This window comes from Elephas maximus, chromosome 23, assembly GCF_024166365.1.
Source record: "Elephas maximus indicus isolate mEleMax1 chromosome 23, mEleMax1 primary haplotype, whole genome shotgun sequence".
In the NCBI taxonomy this organism is placed as follows: Eukaryota; Metazoa; Chordata; class Mammalia; order Proboscidea; family Elephantidae; genus Elephas; species Elephas maximus.
Genome location: NC_064841.1, coordinates 27662459 through 27685763, shown reverse-complemented (window position 1 = coordinate 27685763; position 23305 = coordinate 27662459). Strand labels below are relative to the sequence as shown.

Genomic DNA, 23305 nt, shown 5'->3' with positions numbered 1-23305 from the left:
GTAAATCCAGCCACCTATGGTCAGCTGATCTTCAACAAAAGGTCAAAGACCATTAAATGGGGGAAGAGACAGTCTCTTCAATAAACAGTTCTAGCAAAACTGGATGTCCATCTGTAAAAAAAAAAAAAAAAACAGGGTCCATACCTCACACCATACACAAAAACTAACTCAAATTGGATTGAAGACCTAAATATAAAACCTAAAACTATAAAGGTCATGGAGGAAAAAATAGGGACAACACTAGGGGCTGTAATATATGGCAAAGATAGAATACCAAACATAACTAAAAATGCACACAGAGCACAAGACGAACCAGATACACGGGACCTTCTAAAAATTAAACACTTGTGCTCAACAGAAGATGTCTTCAAAAGAGTCAAAAGAGAACCTACAGAATGTGGAAAAATTTTTGGCTACGACATATCCGACAAGCGACTAACCTCTAAAATTTATAGAAAACTTCAACACCTCAACAATAAAATGACAAACAATCCAATTAAAAAATGGGCAAAGGATATGAACAGACACTTCACCAAAGATATTCAGGTGGCTAACAAACATTTGAAGAAATGCTCATGAACATTAGCTATTAAACCGGAAAGAGATACCATCTCGCCCCGAGACTACTGGCATTAATAACAATAATAAAACCAGAAAGTAACAAATGTTGACAAGGTTGTGGGGAGATTGGAACTTTTATACACCACTGGTGGGAATGTAAAATGGTACAACCATTCTGGAGAATGGTATGGCGCTTCCTCAAAAATCTAGAAACAGAAATACCCTATGATCCAGCAACCCCACTCCTAGGTATATAACCCAAAGAAATAAGAGCCACGACATGAATAGACATATGCATAGCCACATTCACTGCAGTACTACTCACAATACCAAAAAGATACAAACAACCTAAGTGCCAGTCAACAGATGAATGTATTAATAAAAGTGTGGTACATATTCATAATGGAATGATATGCAATGGTAAAGAATGATGAACCTGTGAAATATCTCACAGCATAGATGAATTTGGAAGACATATACTAAGTGAAATAAGTCAATCACAAAAGGACAAATATTCTATGAGACCACTAATATTTAAAAAAAAGTTTACACACAGGAAAAAAAGAAAAAAAAATTCTCTGCTGGTTACCAGGGACGGGAGAGGGAGGGACGGAAAATTACCAATTAGACAGAGACACAAGTTAATGCTGGTGAAGAAAGGTGATATATAATACTGGTGAAGTCAGTACAACATGACCGAGGCAAGAGAGGACACTGAGAGGAAAGCAAGAACAAAGGGCAACTATGGTAACTGCTACAGCTTGGACAATCCTGCAGCAACAGCATTAACAACAATAATTTACAAATGGACAAATAGGTAGATAGATATGCCACGAGGTGTGGGAAGATGTAAGGGAACATACCCGTCCGCAAATATAGGTTTGGTGGTGGATACTTCTACGTACATGGCTGTCGGTGCAGTTCATATAGAGCACACAAGGCATATAGTCAGTAAACCTCTTAGACATAACCAAACATCTCACAGGATGAAGTTCCTAGGCTAGAAGACAAAGGACCACAGGCTCGGGGAACATCTACGTCATTGGCACAACACAGTACGCAGAGACAATGTTCTGCATCCCTACTTTGGTGAGTGCTGTCTGGGGTCTTAAAAGCTTGGGAGTGGTCATCTAAGATACAACTATTGGTCTCTTCCCATCGAGAGTGAAGGAGAGTGAAGGACACCAAAGACTCAAGGGAGCATTTAGTCCAAAAGACTAATGGACCGCATGAACCACAGCCTACATGACCCTGAGACCAGAAGAACTAGGTGGTTTCCAGCTACGACTACTACTACTAACTGCTCTGGCTAGGATCACAACAAAGGGTCCTGGACAGAGCAGAGAAAATTGTAAAACAAAAGATCAAATTCACAAAAAAGATCAGGTTTGAAGGTCTGACAGAGGCTGGAGGAACCCCCGAGACTAAGGCCCTTCTGACCTGGAGATGAAGCTGGAGACCACCTTCCAGCCAAACAAAAGACAAGCACATAAGATAATAACACCCGAGAGGAACATACTCGTTAGAACAATCAACTATACAAGATCAAAAGGGTATTATCTGCCCCAAAGCAAAGATGAGAAGACAGGTAGGGGTAGAAAATCAGTATGAAAGAAAATGGAGAAACCGAGGTGGAAACAGGGAGAGTGCTGACACATTGTGGGGCATGAAACCAAGGTCATGAAACACTTTAAATATAAACTATTGAACGGGAAACTAATTTGCTCTGTAAACTTTCACCTAAAGCATGATAAAAAAATAAGAAAGAGGAAAGGGAAAATTTAGAAAGATATCCAATGTATGTGGGAATACACCAATGATTTTCAGAAGAGATGGCTTGTAGTTATAACTTACCTTTAGCTAGAAAAAGGCATATAATTAATCATAAACTCAAAAACAAGGATAATCTGTAAAAAATATTATGAGGAAGTTAGAAATCCAGAAAACACGGAGTCTTGCCAAAAAGAAAAAAAGTTGCTAACAACAGCAAAAAAGCCATTTTTGGCTAAGTTCTGAGTCAAAGCACGTGGAAGAGCATAGGTCCACCCCTTGGGGCAGATGGAGGAACACAGAAGACTGAAGGAAAGTGGAACCAATGAGTTACTATTTTCTATTTTCCCTATGATGAATGATTCTCAAACCAAAAAAAAAAAAAAGTGGAACTCAAACAGTAAGAGGCAAACTATGTTTACGATAGGTGAGGAAGCTTATGATTATGAAACAATATTAAGGAAAAAACACTTACAAGGGCCATTAAAGAAAAACAAAATGCTAGCAGAGTGAAGAGGAGAGAGAAATTAAGGCTAACTGGGAAAAATGGGGAAGTTGTCAAAAGAGATGGTTTCTGAGCTGCATGTTGAAAGATGTGTGAGAAGTTGGTCAAAGTAAGATGGGGGGGCAGGCTGGGCAAAGTGGGCCATAGGAGAAAAGGTGTCAGATACAGGTGTGTAGGTTGTTATCGGGGACACCAAGACGATGGATTTCAGCACTCAGAACCAGAAGAGCAGGGAATCTGTCTACAACTTTGACTTGATTATGCTGAGTGTTTGCAGGTCGAGTAAATGTAAGCTGAGGATCTGTCCAGGTTTGCGTGGGGAAAGTCCCGGCATGATTAGCAATATCTGCCCCTTTCACTCTCAGTGGGGTCTAGGTGGAGCAAACAATTAAGCCCTCGACTACTGGCCAAAAGTTTGGTGGTTCAAACCCACACAGGCACCAAGGAAAACAGGCCTGGCAATCTGCCAAAAGGTCACAGCCTTGAAAACCCTAAGCAACAGTTCTATTCTGCATACATGGAATTTCCATGAGCCAGAATCGACTTGACAGCAACTAACAACCACAACAATTTTCACTCTCAAAGCTTCGTGGTTTGGATAATAAATCAACGTCTCCCTGCTATTGTTGTTGTTAGGTGCCGTCGAGTCGGTTCCAACTCATAGTGACCTTATGCACAACAGAATGAAACACTGCCCGGTCCTGCGCCATCCTTACAATCGTTGTTATGCTTGACCCCGTTGTTGCAGCCCCTGTATCAATCCACCTCCTTGAGGGTCTTCCTCTTTTCCACTGACCCTGTACTTTGCCAAGCATGATGTCCTTCTCCAGAGACTGATCCCTCCCGACAACATGACCAAAATATGTAAGATGCAGTCTCCCTAGATATATATAACTTGGAAACAATCTACCTGTGTTTAATAACAATAATAAATGTGTATTTAAATATCCACAAACTATAGAGAGGAGACTTCCCCAACAGATATACCCACAAACTGGTTTCAGATATGCCCCAAAATATTGATGTTTAGGATTTTATAGAGGCAAAAACTTAAAGCCCTTTTTAATAACTACTTGAAATTTATCAGAGTTGACATTCTATTTGAAAATCATTTCTATAACTTGCTTTACAAATTCTGTCATTCAGACTCAGATAGATTCCCATTAAATTTCCTCCAGTTTCCCCAGGGTGTGGTATAAAATTATTTCTGTGATGTGAAAAAATACTGAAAAGCATGGGTATAGATTAATTGAACTGTGGGGGCTCAAAAAAAGACAAGATACAAACAGTGTGCCAGTGATAAAATTATCAAGGGTGTTCCCACATGCACGGCAGCAGCTACGAGGCACCTTTCAAGAGAGGCAGCTCCAGCACACAAAAAAGGGGTGAATCCTTCCAGGGACCACATTTTCAGGTCAGTTTCACTCAGGAATCAGGGGACTCAGATTCCAGTCTGTGCTCCACCAATATAACTAATCAGGTCATCTTGGGCATGTCACTTTCTGAGTCTCAATTTCCTCACCTGACAAATGGAGACAACTACTGCCGTTCAGTTATTAATTGTAAAATAAAAGGTGATATATGTAAAAACCCTTCATAAAAAAACTTAAAGGGCTATATAAATGTAAAGTATAATAACAATAATGTATATATTCCCTAAGGTCTCATTTACTTTGGGCTAGCCTTGTCTTCCTGTTTCCACTGGTGTCTCCCAGGGATATACCCTTAGCCCACTCTTACTCTGACTCCATACACTACTTTCACCATCACCCATTTGTTGACCACTTCCAAATTCATATCTCCAGCCCACATCTCCCTCCTGAGTCTCAGGCTTGTATATGCAGCTATTTATGAACAGCTAACCTTGGACTAGGAGTCCCTGGGGGGTGCAGTTAACTTACTCCATTGCTAACTGAAAGGTGGAGGTTTGAGTCCACCAACCAGTGCCTCAGAAGAAAGGCCTGGCAATCTACTTCCAAAAAATCAGCCACTTAAAAACCCTATGGAGCAGAGTTCTACACTGACACGCACGGGGTTGCCATGAGTCAGAACTGACCCAACAGCAATTGGTTTGGTTTTGGTTTGATCCTTGCACTAGTCCCACAGACACTTCAAAACTAGATCCAAAACTTTGTCTTCGCCCTCAGGCCCCTTCTCCTAAGTCAAGTTCAGCATCACAATCCACCCAATTACTCACTCCAAAGCCTGTCCCAGAGTCATCTTTGGCTCCTTTCTCTCCTTCATTCCAAAGTCTTCCCTCCGTCAGTAACTTTGGTTCACTTCCTTCTAGACCAGTCCACTTCATTAGTTTGTGTTCTCATCTCTCACATGGATTATTGCTTCATTTCTGCTTTCTTAAATTTCAGCCTCCACACTGCCACTGAGGAAGACCATTCTAACACAGATTTGATCATGAAACGTCCCTGCTAAAAATCTTTCAGTGGCTCCTTTCTTGGCCAAAGAGCCCTTCACCCCTGGCCTGTGCTTTCCTCCTGCTTCGTCTCTCTGACCTTTGAATTTTGTGTTCCAGACAGTCTAAATCACTTTTAGTTCCTTAGCTGTACCACCTTCTCCCACTGGAGCCTTCACATACTGCTCTCTGTGGCTAGAACGCCCTCTTCACTCTCTCCCTTCCCTCTTCTCTTCCCCCACCTCCGTCTCCTGGCTAGCTTATATGGAAAGGCAAGCTAGCACACCCTCGAGCTCTGGAGTAAAACAGACTGGAGCTGTATCCAGATTCCACCTGTTACTGAGTCATTTGGAGGAAGTTGCTTTTCTTAGCATTCAGTTTCCTTCTTTGTAACTTAAGGAAAATAAGAACACTTGCCTCATAGAACGATAAACCAAAAAACTAAACCCACTGCTGTCGAGTCCAACTCATTGCAACACCATAGGGTTTCCATAAAAAAAAAAAAATAGTATAGCCTAAATGAACTGTATGCAAAGCACGTGGCACAGTATCTGACAAAGTGTCAATATGTAAGCACATGCGTTATTACCGTAAACGCTCAACCTCCATCGCTCAGATTAGACATCTATGTGAAAGTGAAACACTCCCTAATGCCCCAGTGTATGCTAGATGCCCTTTTTAAGGTTCTTTCAGCAACCCCTAACTACCTCTATCATAACTCTTTTTTCATCACTCAAGTGTGCATTGAGTAGCTGTCAGTTGGTTTATCTCCCCACACTCAACTGTAAACTTCTAAAGATTGGGTACGTGTCTTTTTCATTTCTGTTTCACCAGCTCTTAGCATTGATGTTCAGTTACTATCTACAGAATGAGTGATGAATTCCGATGTAGGATTTTAATTTTATTTTGGAAACACTCAAAGATAGATTATTAAAACTTCAGAATATAACGTACCTTAGATTGTCGTTGTTGTTAGGTGCCATCAAGTCAGTTCTGACTCATAGCAACCTATGTACAACAGAATGAACCTTCGATTAGGTAGGGACCATAGCCAGGTTTGCCACTTGGAAATTCAATTACATTTCTTCATTCTTTATAAACATAAAATGAAGGAAAAAATAAGCAGTGGGCGGTTCCCACATAGCTTCAAACTAAATATACGCACATTATTTTAAAAGGAGTAATTGTGCACCAATGGAATGTTTAAGCATGACTAACTTCACTTTCACACCTCCTAGAAATGTCTTCAGACCAAGCTCAAGATCAAACTCAAACCACAAGTTGGAAATAGGATGTCCCATTAAAATAAAGCGACACTGACGGCATTACTGTAGAAGTGCTAAAAAAAAAAAAAAGGAAAACTATAAATTAGGCAGTGTTTTACACACCACACCCAGTAGTTTAATCAATCTGACCTTGATCTTTGATTGGCTCCACCGGATGTGCTTTCTATGGCAAAGACAGAGGATAGCTTACCCGTCAGAACTAATACTGATTAAATTCTGCCCCTGAAGTTATTCTTAAAGCCATTCTGCTGCCATATGCTTTAAGAAAATCCCATCAAATCAGCTAAAAATCATTGTGATTGGTGAAATCTCTACTGTACACGAGGAAATATGTATCGTTATGAGTCCGAAGGAAACCCTGGTGGTGTATTGGTTAAGAGCTACAGCTGCTAACCAAAAGGTCGGCAGTTCGAATCCACCAGGAGCTCCTTAGAAACCCTATAAGGCAGTTCTACTCTGTCCTTTAGGGTGGCTATGAGTCAGAATCAACTCGATGGCAATGGGTTGGTTGGTTGGTATAAATCTGAAAGGTGGTAGACAAAACTTATTATTTCCTGATATTTTCAAATTAAATTTACCTGAAATTAGTACACACTCCAGTTCAAAACTGTTATGAAAAAGGTGAACAAGTTGGAGCCCTGCATGGTTTCCGGCTGAGCTGTTATTCAAACCACACCCACTTGTCATGCACAAGGGCACAGGGTCATGAACAGAGAATTCAGGTGAGGCCACGTTAAAACTCAACAAGTTTGGGGACATTCTCTAGGATGAAAAATCTTGCTCAACTAGTCTGAAAGCACCATCATCCATAAAAATCAGGAGGAACATTCAACAGAACTACCAATTTTAGTAACCAACTAATCTGATACACTATGTGCAAGAGCTCCTTGAGAGCTGATCAAGGTAAAGATCTATAAGGGAAGTTAGGCTCTTGCTCTAATTCCCTGAGGCCCTATTTTTACCTTTAGTCACCACTTTTATCATGACCTTTCCATCCTATGTGCTTCTGTACCTCTGTCTCTTCTATGACACCTGTCAGCTCCTAGTTTCTGTAACTGCTTATTAACACAGGTCCTCTGTCCTACTAGACTGTAGTTTCTTTTAGATCATTTTCGCATCTCCCCAAAGCCTCACGCAGCAGACTTTCAATCTGTGTTAAGTCTAAATGACTAAGCATGAATCATGGCACTGGGAGAGCTAGATCAGGAGATCCAGGATACCTCTTTTAAAGAAATCTTCATAGAACAATTACTAAAGCATAAAGCACACTGATATGCTTATACATATTCTAGTTGTAGGAAAGCTACCCCTGGGGAGAAAGCAATTTTAAATAATTTCTTATTACTATACGTTCATTGTGGAAACCCTGGTGGCATAGTGGTTAAGTGCTATGGCTGCTAACCAAAAAGTCGGCAGTCCAAATCCCCCAGGCACTCCTTGGAAACTCTATGGAGCAGTTCTACTCTGTCCCATAGGGTTGCTAAGAGTTGGAATTGACTCAACAGCAGTGGTTTTGTTGGTTTGGTTGGTTATACGTTCATTGTAGAAAAACTAGAACATAAAGATGTGAAAATTGAAGATACAACCTCATGACACAGAGAAAAATCACTCTATTTTTCCATACATAAATATATATAAAAAAAAAATATATAGATATCCACAACTCTCTATTTTGATATACAGGTAGTCTAAATGGGATAATGGTATACGTTATTTTGCAATCTTTTCCCACTTAACATACAATATAAATCATTTGTTGTTGTTAGATGCCATCAAGTTGATTCCAACTCATAAGGACCCTATATACAACAGAACAAAACACTGCCCGGTTCAGTGCCATCCTCATAATTGTTGTTATGCTTAAGCCCATTGTTGTGGCCACTGGGTCAATTCATCTCATTGAAGGTCTTCTCCTTTTTCACTGACTGTCTACTTTATTAAGCATGATGTCCTTCTCCAGGGACTGGTCCCTCCTGATAACATGTTCAGAGCATGTGAGACAAAGTCTTGCCATCCTTGCTTCTAAGGAGCATTCTGGCTGTACTTCTTTCAAGACAGATTTGTTTGTTCTTCTGGCAGTCCATGGTATATTCAACATTCTCCACCAACACCAATAATTCAAAGGCATCAGTTCTTCTTTAGTCTCCTTAGATCATTAAATATTATTTTACAACCTAAATTTTTTGAAAGCATAGAATTCCAAAATATTGATTTATCATAATTTACTTAATATCTTATTGCATACATGGGTTGCTCTTAAATTGTCATTCTTTTAAACAATGGTTCAAGAAGAAAGGAAAGATAAGAAAGGAAGGTTGCTACTTGTATTTCTGCTAAATATTCCCTATATTTCTCATAGAAGGCAATACTTTAATCCTGTCAAATGCCCTTTTCTTTACAGCTACAGCTTTACCTATATCCTTGATTACTTATTTATAATAAATTTTATCCAGAAAAATTGATGGGTCAAAGAATAAATACATTTCTAAGGCTTCTAATGGATACTGCCAAACTATCCTCAAGAAAATCAGTTGCCATCAAGTTGATTCTCAAAACTCCATAGAGTTTCCAAGGAGTGGCTGGTGTATTCAAAATGCTGACCTTTTGGTTAGCAGCCAAAAGCTTAACCACTTCACCACCAGGCTCCATCCTCAAGAAAGGTTGTTCCAGTTTCCATTTCCTCCAACAATGTACATATCTCAGTATCTTCACCTGCACTTGTTCTTAGGTGCAGTTGAGTGGATATTGACTCAGGGCGACCGCATGTGATACAGCAGAACTGCCCTATTCGGTTTTGTAGGCTGTAATCTTTACAGGAGTAGATCTTTCTCCCGTGGATCCTCTGGATAGGTTTGAACCACCAACCTTTTGGTTAGCAGACAAGCACTTATCCTTTGTGCCACCAGGGCTCATTTCACCTGCATTAGGACTACCATTAAAATAAAAAAAAGTCTTTGCTTGAATAGTATCTCGAAATCAGCTTTCAGAACCTCCCCAAGCACCCTCCTTTTTTTCCCTCTAAACTCTTTCTGTACGATCTTTTCCTAAACTGTTTCCCTGTACTTCATAGTCCTACTTTTGTTTGTGCTTTTCCACTGCTCCAGTCTGAAATTTGCCTAGCTAGTGTTTTATCCTCTTAGACTCTTAGGGCCAAAGTATCAACCAACTAATCTGATCAACTAATCCATGCTAATGTAAAAGGGCTCATTCCCAACACCATGTATGCAGTACAACTTGAGCAGTTTAGGGAAAATTTATTATCTGCTCCTGCAATTCATTTTATTGGTTCTCAAATGTAGCTTAGCATTGAAATCACCTGGGAAGCTTTTAAAGACACTGATGCCTGGGTATCACCTACCCCCCACCCCACCCAGAGATTCTGAATAAACTGACGTCTTAGTCATCTAGTGCTGCTATAACAGAAATACCACAAGTGGATGGCTTTAGCAAAGAGTTTATTCTCTCACAGTCCAGTAGGCTAGAAATCCGAATTCAGGGCACCAGCTCCAGGGGAAGGCTTTCTCTCTCTCCGTCAGCTCTGGAGGAAGGTCCTTGTCTTCAATCTCCCCTTGGTCTGGGAGCACCTCAGCACAGGAACCTCGGGTCTAAAGGACATGCTCTGCTTCTGGCACTGCTTTTTTGGTGGTATAAAGTCCTTATGTCTCTTTCCTTGCTTCTCTCTTTTACATTTCAAAAGAGTCTGGCTTAAAACACTAATCTTGTAGAACTCATCAACATAACTGCCACTAATCCAGCTTATTACATCATAGTGATAGGATTTACAACACATAGGGAAATGATATCAGACGATGAAATGATAGACAATCATACAACCACACAAGGGAACCATGACCTAGCCAAGTTGACAGATATTTTGGGGGGACACAATTCTATGCATGACAACTGGTATAGGGCATGACCTGGACATCAGGATTTTGGAAGTTCCCTGACAATTCTAGTGAACAGTCTATGTTTGAGATGAGTGTTAAAGAGAGATTCGGAAGAAGAAAAGTGTAAAGAATATAATCTCAATAATCTGACGCACCTGCACAAAATAAAGACGACAAAAAGAGGAGAGCAGTGAAGTGCTTGCCAATGACAACAGAATGGAAGTAGCATTCACATTTCTTGATGCTAGGCGGGTGGCCATTATTTAGAAAGTAGATCAAGCTTAATCTCAAAGTAGTTTTATTGCTTTTGCAATTGAGCCAACCAACTCAAACTCAAATTATCTGGGTAACAAACTTTATGAAATGCAACTTAGTGGTGGCTCTAGAGGTTTCAATGATAAAAGTTACTTACAGTTTACATTTGTTTCAACAAATTTGAGCAATCCCACAGATTTTATCCACAATCCACAGCAGACCCCTGGAGACAACCTTTAGAACAATAACTACAACGAGTACCATTTACCAAAGACCCAACACTTGAATACATTACTAAACCTTACAGCAACCTTACAAAGTGGTTATTGGGCCCATAAATCTACCCACTGCCGTTGAGTAGATTCCGACTCATAGCAACCCCACAGGGTTTCCAAGGCTGTACCTCTCTGCGGAAGCAGACTGCCACATCGTTCTCCCTCGAAGCCACTGGTGGTTTCGAACCATTGACCTTTATGTTAGAAGTCGATCACTACAGTTCTGAGAAGGTTAATAAATTTTCTGGCCTCATAGCCAGAAAAGACCTCTTTAAAGTGTTAAAAAGCAAAGAAGGACTAAAGTGCTGCACTTGACCCAAGCCATAGTGTTTTCAATCTCCTCATATGCATGAGAATGCTGGACAATGAATAAAGAAGACCAAAGAAGAATTGATGCCTTTGAATTGTGGTGTTGAGGAAGAATACTAAATATACCATAAGCCCTGGTGGTGCTGTGGTTAGGCATTTGGCTGCTAACCAAGAGGTCAGCAGTTTGAATCTACCAGCCGTTCCTTGGAAACCCTTTGGGCAGTTCTATTCTGTCCTATAGGATCACCATGATTCTTAATCGATCCAACAGCAATGGGTTTGGTTTTCTGGGAACCAGACCCAAAAAAAAACCTATTGGTTAGCAGCCGAAAGCTTAACCACTGCACCACCAGGGCTCTGTCTTGGAAGAAGTACAGCCAGAATGCTCCTTAGAGGCAAGGATGGCAAGACTTCATCTCACATACTTTGGACATGTTATCAGGAGGGACAAGTCCATGGGGAAGGTGTGCTTAGTAAAGTAGAGGATCAGTGAAAAAGAGGACGACCCTCATGGAGATGGATTGACACAGTGGCTGCAACAATGGGCTGAAGCATAATGACAATTTTGAGTATGGCATAGAACCCAGCATTAATTCATTCTGTCATTTACACAGGGTTGCTCTGAGTTGGAACCAACTCAACGGCACCTAACAACAATATAGGCAGTAAACAGCCAGGCTGAGACGGAATCCAAGGAGGCCTGACCCTTAACAATCACGCTCTTGCTACTATGCTACATCACCTTTTTCCCAGGTAAATGTGAAGCCACACTGGTAAACTGCTTTACTGGGTAGAATACAGTACCATCTGGTCTGAGTGGTTGTTTATGTATTTCACAATTCAGAAGAGAAGTGACAAGAGCCAATTCGGTATGAACCCACTCCTGAGCCATAGTGTCATCTATCACTGTGATCTGAGGTCACACACATTATCATTCCCAAACACCAGCTGAGGGCACACTTTGTAGAGGACTCTACCCAGGCTTGCCCTTGATGGAATGGCAGTCTAGAAGAGAATGAAAGTCTCTTCTCCAAATCTGGGTTTTCCCAAATTACTTAAAATGGACAAGACTCTTTTGTTGACCTGAAAACTAAAAATAATCTCTGTGGCCAACACAACAGCTTGATTTTTTTTTCCTGTTTCCCATATTCTTAAGTTATTGTAGAAAGCCATGTAATCCACCCAGGTAAACATCATTGTGTTCCAGAATCTTGGAAGGGTGTTAGTCCCAAATTAAACAATTTCATGATGGAAGGGGGAGGTGGCAGGGCTTCCTACATGAAGAATGTCTTTCTTAGAACGAGGTTAGCGAAGGGGTTGGTCATTCTTCCACCTCGTCGGCATTATATATAGTAAGCGGGAGGGAAAGAAGGGGATCTAGAGACCTTTCCTAGAGACAACAGGGAGCTTGGGTGTGGAGAATGTGGCTGGACTCGGAAGCAAATCCATGTTGGAATGTGCTACAAGACCCTAAGGGGCTTTCGATAGGACAAAGCCCCACAGATTATGTAATCCTTCCTACAAACGAAGGGGTCATGGAAAAGGAACATAAACCCTCTAGGAAAATCATGACTTTCTTCCCTATCTTGCTCTAAGGAGCCCCGGTGGCGCAGTAGTTTAAGCTCTGGACTGCTAACCAAAAGGTCCAGGTTCCACCCCACCAGCCCTCCACCGGAGAAAGATGTGGCAGTCTGCTTCCGTAAAGATTTACAGACTTGGAAACCGTATGAGTCAGTTCTCCTCTGTCCTATGGGTCTCTATGAGTTTGAATGGACTCAGCGGCAGTGGGTTTGGGTTTTGGGTGGGGATCTTGCTCTGGTTGTCCTTCTTGGAAGGAGTTCACAAATTAAAGTCCAAGGTTGGGAGAAGGGAGAGACTAGGTCTGGAGGAGAGTTAGGAGTTTAGGTCCTGTAGCACATTCTAAGATGGACTAGGTTTGGAGGAGGGTTAGGAGTTTACGTAGAGCAGGCTGCTCAAAAATACTGCCCAATCACAGGGCTCAGCCTTGGCTGCAGGCTGTATTTAGATTTCAGATTCTCTGGCACTAAGAATAATGGCTCTCAGTATGCACCAAACCAGAGACAAGTTACATTTTCCTGCCTATGGGTGGAAGAAATACACACCCATAATACAGCAGAGAAAAATGCAACCCTCCCAGTGAAAGTCGGGGCATCCTGGAGCAGGCAAAGGTTATCTCCTTGACAGCCGGGGGCGTAAAACAGTGCTGTAGGGCAGGCAGAAAACAAACGCATCGGGCAAAGCTGCTACTGCCGCCTCCGCCTCCTCTTCCCCAGCCAGCCTCGCTCTGGGCCTCCTTTCTCGGGCTGAGCTCAGAAATGCCAAGGGTGAAACGGTAGATCCGTGCGGTTCCTACGCGAAGGCCCAGAGAATGGAGCGCTCCACAGTCAGGGGGCGTGAGGGATCGCCAGTGCCCGGTGCGGTTTTTAAGGTGGCTGTATTCCCCAGAGTCAGAGCTTGTTTTTCCCGAACCCTTCTAAAATAGTTAATACCTCTCTGTCAGCTCTATAGGGTCTCTATGAGTCGGAATCGACTGGATGGCAAAGGGTTTTATTTATTTATTTTTTTTTCTGCCAGCTCTTACAGGGGAACGAGAATGGGAGGGGAGGGTTAAAAATGCGGAAAGATTTTGTTTTTTCCAAGAAAGAGAGGGGTATTTAGGACAGACGAAGGGTTAAATAGCCGCCAAATTCTATTCAGGAACTTCACCTCCTCCGTCACCAGCGCAGACGAGTTGGCACAGATCTAGTCCGCTGCTGGCAAGGAGGCGAATGCCTGAAAATGCCTGACAGAGCCACCTTAACAAGCGATCGCCTCGTTGTGTTAGAAAAAAAAAATATATATATATATATATATATGCATTCTCTTGGGACACGATCCGGAAATTTTGTTTCCCCCTTCAAATATTGCTTAAGAGAAGAGAGAGAGAATCAGCGCTGGGCTGCGTCTCACCACTTGCTGTGCACCCCGGAAAGTCGCGTCCAGCAGCATCAGCTTCCAGGGATCAGCCACCGAGTTGGGCAGGGGGATGTAGACGTAGTAGGCGGCCAGCGCCACCAGGGCGGTGATCAGGACACAGGACGACCTCATCCTTTCCAGGTCCGGCTCTCCGCGGGCTGGCGAGCAGGAAGGGGCGATGCCAACCCAAGATCTCCGGCAAGTTTCTGCCCAGGGCCGCCGCTCAGTCCCCGGTTTCTTATGTGCCCAGGAGCCAATCAGAGGCGGGGTCGGGAGGAAGTCGGGGCGCTCACGTGCCCCGCTTCGGTGTCCTTGCAAAGTGCTTCAGACGTTCCAGGTTTCAATGAGCGCCCGGACTGCGTTGGGCGCGGCACAGCGGACTCTGGAGGACACGGGGCTGTTTTGCACTCCTCTGACGATGGGCTCCCTCCAGATGGTGCTCAAGCGGAAAGGGGGAAGAGTTTCAGGCTGATGAGTTTCTGTCTAAAGCTCGTGGGTCCTTCTGACTTAAAACGGCAATGCTATTGAGAAAGAAAATAAAATTAACCTGTCTTCTAAAGCCAAGCTTGCAATGGAATGTAAGTTCTAGCTAAACTGGGTGAAAGAAGACGATTACAAATTCTTATCGCTCAAGCAGGGAGCTTTGGAGGTGCAGTGATTAAGCACTTGGCTGCTAACTAAAGGTCGGGGGTTTGAACCCAGCAGTCCCTCCACCGGAGAAAAGTGTGGCAATCTGGTTCCATATAGATTTACTGCCTTGGAAACCCTATGGGACAGCTCTACTCTGTCCTACTCTGTCTATAGATAGGGTCACTATGTGTGAGTCTGGATGGACTCCATGGCAACGGGTTAACAGATAACTCAAGCAAATCTTAGTTTCCAAATCAATAAATAAAGTAAAAACAAATAAATAACAATCTGCAATAAAAGGAACGTCTAATAAAAGGAGCCACACCTCCTTGGAAAAAAAGCTAATTCCAGGACTGAGGCAGGTGAACTACAAGATGAGCCTGGAATATCTTACCATGCCAGAAAATTAGGAAATGCTCAAAATATGGCGGCAACAGGTCAAAAGGACACAAGATTTTGAAAGGTCTCCCACTGGCCAAATCTGGATAGTTTTAGTTATCAAAATGAATAAGGATAGTAATGGATTATAACCCACTGAATAAAATGAAAATTCTCAAGTCTACTGATATAAATGAATAAATAAGACAGGAAAGAGGAAAAGCATTTCCTTGCAATAGAATGCCAGCAATGGATTCAAACATAACTGCACTTTACCACTCAACTCCACTGCGAAGTGATTAGTAAACCAAAACTCATTGCCATCGAGTTAATTCCAACTCATAGTGGCCCTATAGGACACAGAAGAACTGCCTCATAGGGTTTCCAAGGAGTGGCTGGTAGATTTGAACTGCCAACCTTTTGGTTAGCAGCTGAGCTCTTAACCTCTGTGCCTCCAGGACTCTAAGTGATTTAAAAAAAAAAAAAAATCCTCTGTGCCTCCAGGACTCTAAGTGATTAGTTCCATCAAAAAAAAAGGAACCCAGTGGCGTGAATAGAGGGGCTGAGGAGCTGCTTTAAATTGAGTGACAAGGGGCCTCTTTGAGGAGGCGCTATTTGAGCTGAGACCTAAATGAAAAGGAGGAGGCAGCCATGCAGGGACCTAGACAGGGGCGGAGGGGGCAAGAGCAGAGGCTCTAAAGTAACAAGGTCAGGGAACAGAAAGGGTGCTAGTGAAGCAGGCCTAGTGTGCAAGAGCCGGTGGTCTAGGTACAGTCAGAGCATGGGTGTTGCAAGGCGAATCATTAAGGACCTTGTAGATTCTGGTAAGGAGTTTGAATATTCTGGTGCAATGGGAAGCAACTGGAGGTTTTGGAGCAGGAGAGTAACATGATGTGATTTATATTTGTACACGAGTACTCCAGCTGCTGTTCTGAGAACAGGGAAGCCAGTCAGGAAGCTTTTGCAGTAGTCCAGATGAAAGACAATGGTGACCTGAAGTAGCAGTGGAATGAAGAGAAGGGGGCAGATTTAGAATATATTTTAGAGGTGAGAGAGATAGGACATACTTATAGATGATGAGGAGTGACAAAAAGGGAAGAGGCAAAAACATGCTGTTTCTAAGGAAACAAGGTGAATTTGAGTCAAACAGTTGACCTTTCCCAGTGCCTAGAGTGATATCTTTGTGGGGGCAATGGGGGTTCAGTAGTAGAATTCTTACCTTCCATGTGGGAGACCCGGTAAATGAATAAGTTCTTTTATAAGGATCAGCACAAAGCTGGTTCCTATGAGGCAGAGGTTAAAGATGTCCCAAATGTCCAACTTTTCCAAACTGCTGTCCCACTCCATCATCTCTAACATCCCTACTCCCCCTCCCCTCAATATTCTCCCTCTTGTCTTTGGGTTCGATAATTCATTGCAACATCTCACAGAACTCACGAACTGTGAGTTAAGTGGCTTATTAGGGAAGTAACAAGGTACAACTCAGGATCAGGATCAACTTGAAAGTAACGGGAACAACCTAGGATGCAGTTTCCCATCAGGACAGCTTCTTCTCACCTTCTCCTACCAGGCCCTGCTGGGGCCTTGCTGCCGCTGGTCTTCTGGCTCCTGCCACTATCTCTTTTGCTATTGCTGTGCCATCGTTGCTCACTGTCCTTCGTGTTACCGCTGCCCTCTCTCATTCTCTTCATGTCTCCCTTTAAGCCTAGCAGGACGGCAAAACTGACCAATCCCCTCTTTAGGGTTCTATACACCTAATTTGCATGTTTCCACCCCCACAAGTGTTCCAGGAACCTTATCTGCATTAGCAGCAAGCTGTCCAATCCCCTTGGTGGGCCGCAAGCACTTTATTTGCATGGTCCCACCCAGTCACAGTGTGGCAGTCACAAAGACTATGGCTAGAAGGGCCACATTAAGTAATAAACTGCACCACACCTGGGTTTGATCCCTGGTCGATGTACCTCAAGCACAGCCTCACTGTCTGTCAGTGTAGGCGTGCACATTGCTGTGATGCTGAACAGGTTTCATCAAAGCGTCCCAGACAGGAAGGCAGAAAGGCTTGGTGATCTACTTCTGAAAATCAACCAAAGAAAACCCTGTGGATCAAAACAATCTGATCTGCAACTGATCTTGGGGATGGCCTAGGAGTAGGCAGTGTTTTCTTGCATCGTGCATGGGGTCAGCATGAGTTGGGGGTGGCCATGAATCAGGGGTTGACTTGATGGTAACTAACAATAACAACAACAGAACAGTACCTGGCACATAGTAAGCCAGGTATATTTGTTGAATGAATAAAGCATTGGAAACAAGTATTAAAGTTTATCTCAAGTTGGTCTCATAAAAAAAAAGAAAAAACTCTCAGATCTACAGAAGAAGCACTGAGAATTATTGTAATTTCTTTTTTCCTTCTTGGTTTCCGTCTTGTAGTGTACTGCTTAAGGGAAGCTGTACTGCATGGGGAGGATGGAGAAAAAAATACTTATTCTACCACTTATAAGCTAGAGGAATATGGATAAGGCATATAGCAGCTCTGGGCCTCAAGAGCTTCATCAACAAAATTAAGTTTGTAACTACTTGTCTATGGAAAGAGATGATGGAAAAGCTCAACAGCATCAGTCAGAACAAGGCCGACTGCTGACTGTTGTCAAGGGTTTCATTTTACTTGGATCCACAACCAACACCCATGGAAGCAGCAGTCAAGAAATCAAAAGACACATTGCATTGAGCAAATCTGCTGCAAAAGACCTCTTTAAAGTGTTGCAAAGCAAAGGTATCACTTTGAGGACTAAGGTGTGCCTGACCCAAGCCATGGTGTTTTCAATTGCCTTATACACATGCGAAAGCTAGACAATGAATAAGGAAGACCAAAGAAGAATTGACACCTTTGAATTAAGGAGTTGGTAAAGAATATAGAATATTGCATATATCATGGACTGCCAAAAGAACAAACAAATCTGTCCTGAAAGAACCAAAATGCTCCTTAGCAGCAAGGATGGCCAGACTTTGTCTCACATACTTTTAACATGTTATCAAGGAGGGATCAGTTCCTGGAGAAGGACATCATGCTAGGTAAAGTAAAGGGTCAGAGAAAAAGAGGAAGATCCTCTACAAGATGGATTGACACAGTGGCTGCAACAATGGCTCAAGCGTAGCAACAATTGTGAGGATGGTGCAGGACCGGGCAGTGTTTCATTCTGTTGTGCGTGGGGTCACCATGAGTCAGAACCAACTTGACAGCACCTAACGACAACAACAACAAATCACTACCTGATTTTTTCAAAGAAAATTAGCTTGTGAATTACTGTATTTCTAATGTGTGTGCCTAATTTGCATTACACCCTCTACTGATTGTGGTTTGAAGCTCATCCTTGATCTTGTCAATCGCGACAGTATTTAAAGTGACAGGTAACTTGAAATGTAAGTTCTACAAGCTGGTTGGCCACGTAGCTATTATACCCACTTAAGACAAAAAAATTGGGCTTGTGTTCAAAGAACAAAAGGAAGTTTTTCCTTTTCTTGTAACTATCCAGTTATATCTTCCTCCAAAAGATTTATGGATTTATGATTCATGAACAGTCCAGTGTGGACCTACTCATGGCAACTTAGGAAAACTGCAGTGTTGCTCCCACATCCAGAGTACCTTACTGTGTCCTCTTCCCATCCAAACGCACAACCCAGGGACCCCTACCGGCGTCTCATCTCCCATTTTCCGGGGCCTTGCCCTCAGTAAGTCATAGTTAAGAGTAATGGAAGTTCTTCAGCTGGGCATCCCACCCCCTTCTCCCATGTTGGTTATGCCTGTGCTCCCTACACCTCAGATAGTTTGGGGGACTCTTGCCTACCCTACTGTACAGGTGATGCCCCCCTTGCTCATCCGCTCGAGGTCAGGTTTTGTGTCTTTTGATGGACACCTAATCTAATAACTAATGCAGGCTAATGGGAAAGGGGCAGGGTGAGGGTGGGGGCACACCTGAGCTTTCCCTAACCACATAGGTGACTAATGCCCTCTCAGAAATAATAATGTCTTTGTTTTTTAACTCAAAAGAATGACTGTACTGTTTGGATTTCAGGATGAGTAGTAGGGTGGAAACCCTGATGGTGTAGCGGTTAAGTGCTACGACTGCTAACCAAAATGTCGGCAGTTCAAATCCACCGGGCACTCCTTGGAAACTCTATGGGGCAGTTCTACTCTGTCCTATAGGGTTGCTATGAGTTGGAATCGACTTGACGGCAACGGGTTTGGTTTTGTTTTTTTTTTAGGAGTAGGTTGGATGTGTGGAGGAAGTGTGGCTGTGTTAGACTATGTAGATAGCTAGCTGTTTTACATTATCATAAGCCTAGCACTGCCCAAAGAATTAAGGCCTTAAGCTAAAGAAAAAGTCATCGTGAATTTGATAAAAAAGAAAACTTACTACTTGAAATTTTGCAGAGTGTAAGTAGCTGATCAGGAGGTGGTTCTGTTATAACTTGACATGAATCCCTAGATTTTATAAGCGATTTGCATAAAACATTCCATTGACATAATTTTAGAAATTGTTTTGGCACCTTTTGCCTGTGACGCTATTTGAGTTGGTACCTACCATGCAGTGCAGTCAATGTGCTAGGTACCTTATCTCAATCCCAGCAAATTTGTTTGTTTACAAGATGTTTGTGTGTGTGTGTGTGAACACATTTGTTGGTGCTACCTAAAGTGTTTTTATTCTTTCTGAAATATTGATGAAGGAAATAACCAGTGATCATTTATTTAAAGTAAAATAAATAATAGGACTAGACTAACACTGACCTTTAGAAACTAGGTGAAAGGCAAATCGGGTAAAGGTCAAGAGAAAGAAGCATGTATTTCCAACTTAAATTTAAAGAGAATATTAGTCAAATTAAGATGGCAAACGGAAACCAGCTTTAAAACTTAACCAAGAGTAGCAAGACTGGGTAAAATTCACATATATATATTTGGGCCTTGAAGCTTGTCATTGAAGCACTTTCTGTAACTACCAACTGACCAACTAGCAGTAACAGTCTTATCTTTCTCGCAAAGCCAACTTAAATTATGTAAGTCTGGTTGAAGAAAGAGATTATTAGATGGAAAGAAAGTAAGTTATGTTACTGAGCATTTCGTGTACTAAAAGAACCTGTTTTAAAGTAATTTTTAATATTTTTGAAATACTTAAATGACTTTCTCGTTTCAGTGAAACAATCTTCTTTCAAAAAAGATTATTGAATAATTGCTTGCTTAAAAAACCTATTTAACCAGACAGAACCTTTTAGTGGGGTTCTATCTGGCTAAATATATTTATTCCACTTCTCATTTACATTTTCAGTGTTTCATACTGATAGAAACAACTATGGGTAGCGTATTTAAGGTTGATATTCCTACAGTCTCTGAGAAAATGATTTCAGAGCTCTTAACATAAAGTAGCTACTCATTTTATGTGTGGATTCATGAACAGATATATTTTTGTAGTCTATTTATGAAACTATCAAAGAATTGACATTAGCTCCAAATATATAATATCACAGTGTGTTATAATTACCTTATTTTCTTTGGGTATGTGATTTATTTTCTAAAATCGGCAGACATTTATTGACTGATGACCTACTAACTCTATCATGATTGGGACTGGGAAAATATCCCTTCAAGGAAAGAGTTCTCAGTTTAGTGGGAAAAAAAATAAAAAGTAAACAGAAAAGTACACAGACTAAAACTTGCAAAGTGTTACAGTAGAAGTACAGAAAGAATACTCTTCAGAGGTGAGTAGAAGCATGCCAGATAGACAAGGGGAGAAAGGCATGTCAAGGATATGCATAATCAAAGGTCTGAGTGCAAGAGCTTTGTGCCTTCAGGGATGTACGTTTATTGATTTTCTGAATGAAGTAAAATAATAAAATTTATCAGCTCAGTTGTTGATAGTTCAGTTGCCTAAGTGAACTACTGATATAACTAGAGCCAATGATTTGTAATCAGAATTTAGGATTTACGTTGACTTATGTAAGTCAGTGGTAGGATTATCAATGAATAATCAGTGTAGGCTTCTCAGGAATAAATTATTTATATTGATAAAATATGCTTTGTACCAACTACTAAAAATGTACAGTAACCTAAGCTCTTGGGCCTATCACTAAAGATGATTTTTAAATTTTAGTGGCTAGTTCATGTTGTTGTTCTTAGGTGCCATCAAGTCAGTTACAGTTCATAGATGCCCTATGTACAACAGAATGAAACACTGCCTAGTCCTGAGCCTTTCTCACAATCCTTGCTATGTTTGAGCCCATCACTGCAGCCACTGTTGAGACAGATAGGGTTAATTGTGCCTGCAGCTGAACAAAACAGGTGTTAAAAGATTACCATCTAGAAGTTGGGTAGACAGGAACCTCCCCCCCGTCAACATGAAATAAGATTAAAACAACTCACAAATTACTATCTCCTTCTTAGTGTTTTTCTAGTCTCCTCTTCCTTTACAGGCTCCGCATGTGCAGAACAAAGTGTGACTGCTGTTTAACCTTCCTTAGCCCTCTGAAGATGGCGATGTAGTGCTGAAGATCAAGTGCGTTTGCGCTATATCCCATAATAAGTGATGCCAAGGGCTGCTGAGAGGACTCCATCTTGAATATCAGCGGGTTCCATTTTAGATTCCAGATGCTTGCGCAACTTAATTAGCATACACCGCCATTCTGAGAAGTACCGGCCCCTTGAAAGAAGCCCCCTAGATATTCATTACTCTGTTATCTCCACTGAACCCATATAACCCCTAGCCTTGCTTCCCTTTTCGAGTCAGTCTTTTAGAGAGGCTTAGATCCCTGCTGACTCCTTTTGCTTGACTCATGCAAAATAAAGCTTGCCGAAGATAAGGTTTGTCTTTCGTGTGTATTCTTACTCAGGAAAAGACAAGGACCCTTTGTGTCGGATTGGCAATTGGTAACACTGTGTCAATTCATTTCGTTAAGGGTCTTCCTTTCTTTGACTGACCCTCTACTAAGCATGGTGTCCTTCTCCAGGGACTGCTCCCTCCTGATAACATGTACAAAGTATGTGGAACAAAGTGTCACCATCCTTGCTTCTAAGGAGCATTCTGATTGTACTTTTTCCAAGACAGATTTATTCATTCTTCTCGCATTCCATGGTATATTCAATATTCTCCATCAATACCGTAATTCAAAGGCATCAAGTCTTCTTTGGTCTTTCTTATTCACTGTCCAGTTTTTACTTGCATATTAGTTGATTGAAAATACCATGCTTTGGGTCAGGCACACCTTAGTCCTCAAAGTAACATCTTTGCTTTTTAGCACTTTAAAGAGATCTTTTGCAGCAGATTTACCCAGTGCAATATGTAGTTTCATTTCTTGACTACTGCTTTTATGGGGGTTCATTGTGGATCCAAGTAAAGTGAAATCTTTCACAACTTCAATCTTTTCTCCATTTATCATGGTGTTGCTTATTGGGTCCAGTAGTGAAGATTTTGTTTTCTTTATGTTGACTTATAACGCATACTGTAGGCTGTAGTCTTTGATCTTCATCAATAAGCACTTCAAGTCCTCTTCACTTTCAGCAAGCAAGGTTGTGTCATCTACATATAGCAGATGGTTAATGAATCTTCCTCCAATCCTGATGCCCTATTCTTCTTCATATAGTCCAGCTTCTCGAATTAGTGACTAGATAATATATATTTTTTTAATTAAGTGAGATATTTATTCAGTTAGATTTTCTATTGGGTCTTGCATTTTAATTACTATTGTCTTTATAAAATGAAACCTTCATTAGTTCTATTGTATATTTACTTTTGTTTGTTGTTTTTGTTAGGTGCCAACTCTTAGCAATCCTATGTACAACCGAAAAAAGCACTGCTGGTCCTGTGCCATCCTCACAATCATTATTATGCTTGAGTCCATTATTGCAGCCACCGTGTCAATCCATCTCATTGAAGGCCTTCCTCTTTTTTGCTCACCGTCTACTTTACCAAGCATGATGTCCTTCTCCAGGGACTGGTCCCTCCTGATAACATGTCCAAAGTACGTGAGACAAAGTCTCACCATCCTCGCTTCTAAGGAGCAGTCTGACTGTATTT

The 23305-nt window shown here is 41.7% G+C and overlaps 1 protein-coding gene across 2 annotated transcripts in view; it reads right to left on the bottom strand.

The window, feature by feature from the left end:
- Positions 1 to 14403, bottom strand: part of NCEH1 (neutral cholesterol ester hydrolase 1) — a 76548-nt gene extending 62145 nt beyond the window's left edge. The window contains exon 1 of one of the 2 annotated variants that reach the window (XM_049867298.1): positions 14232 to 14403. In XM_049867298.1, coding sequence (XP_049723255.1) covers positions 14232 to 14369 — 138 coding nt within the window. In that variant the 5' untranslated portion in view covers positions 14370 to 14403. Of the gene's footprint in view, positions 1 to 5033; positions 7744 to 14231 lie in introns of those variants that run through there. The other variant, XM_049867295.1, reaches the window with a different exon arrangement.
- Between the last annotated feature and the right edge of the window lie 8902 nt (positions 14404 to 23305).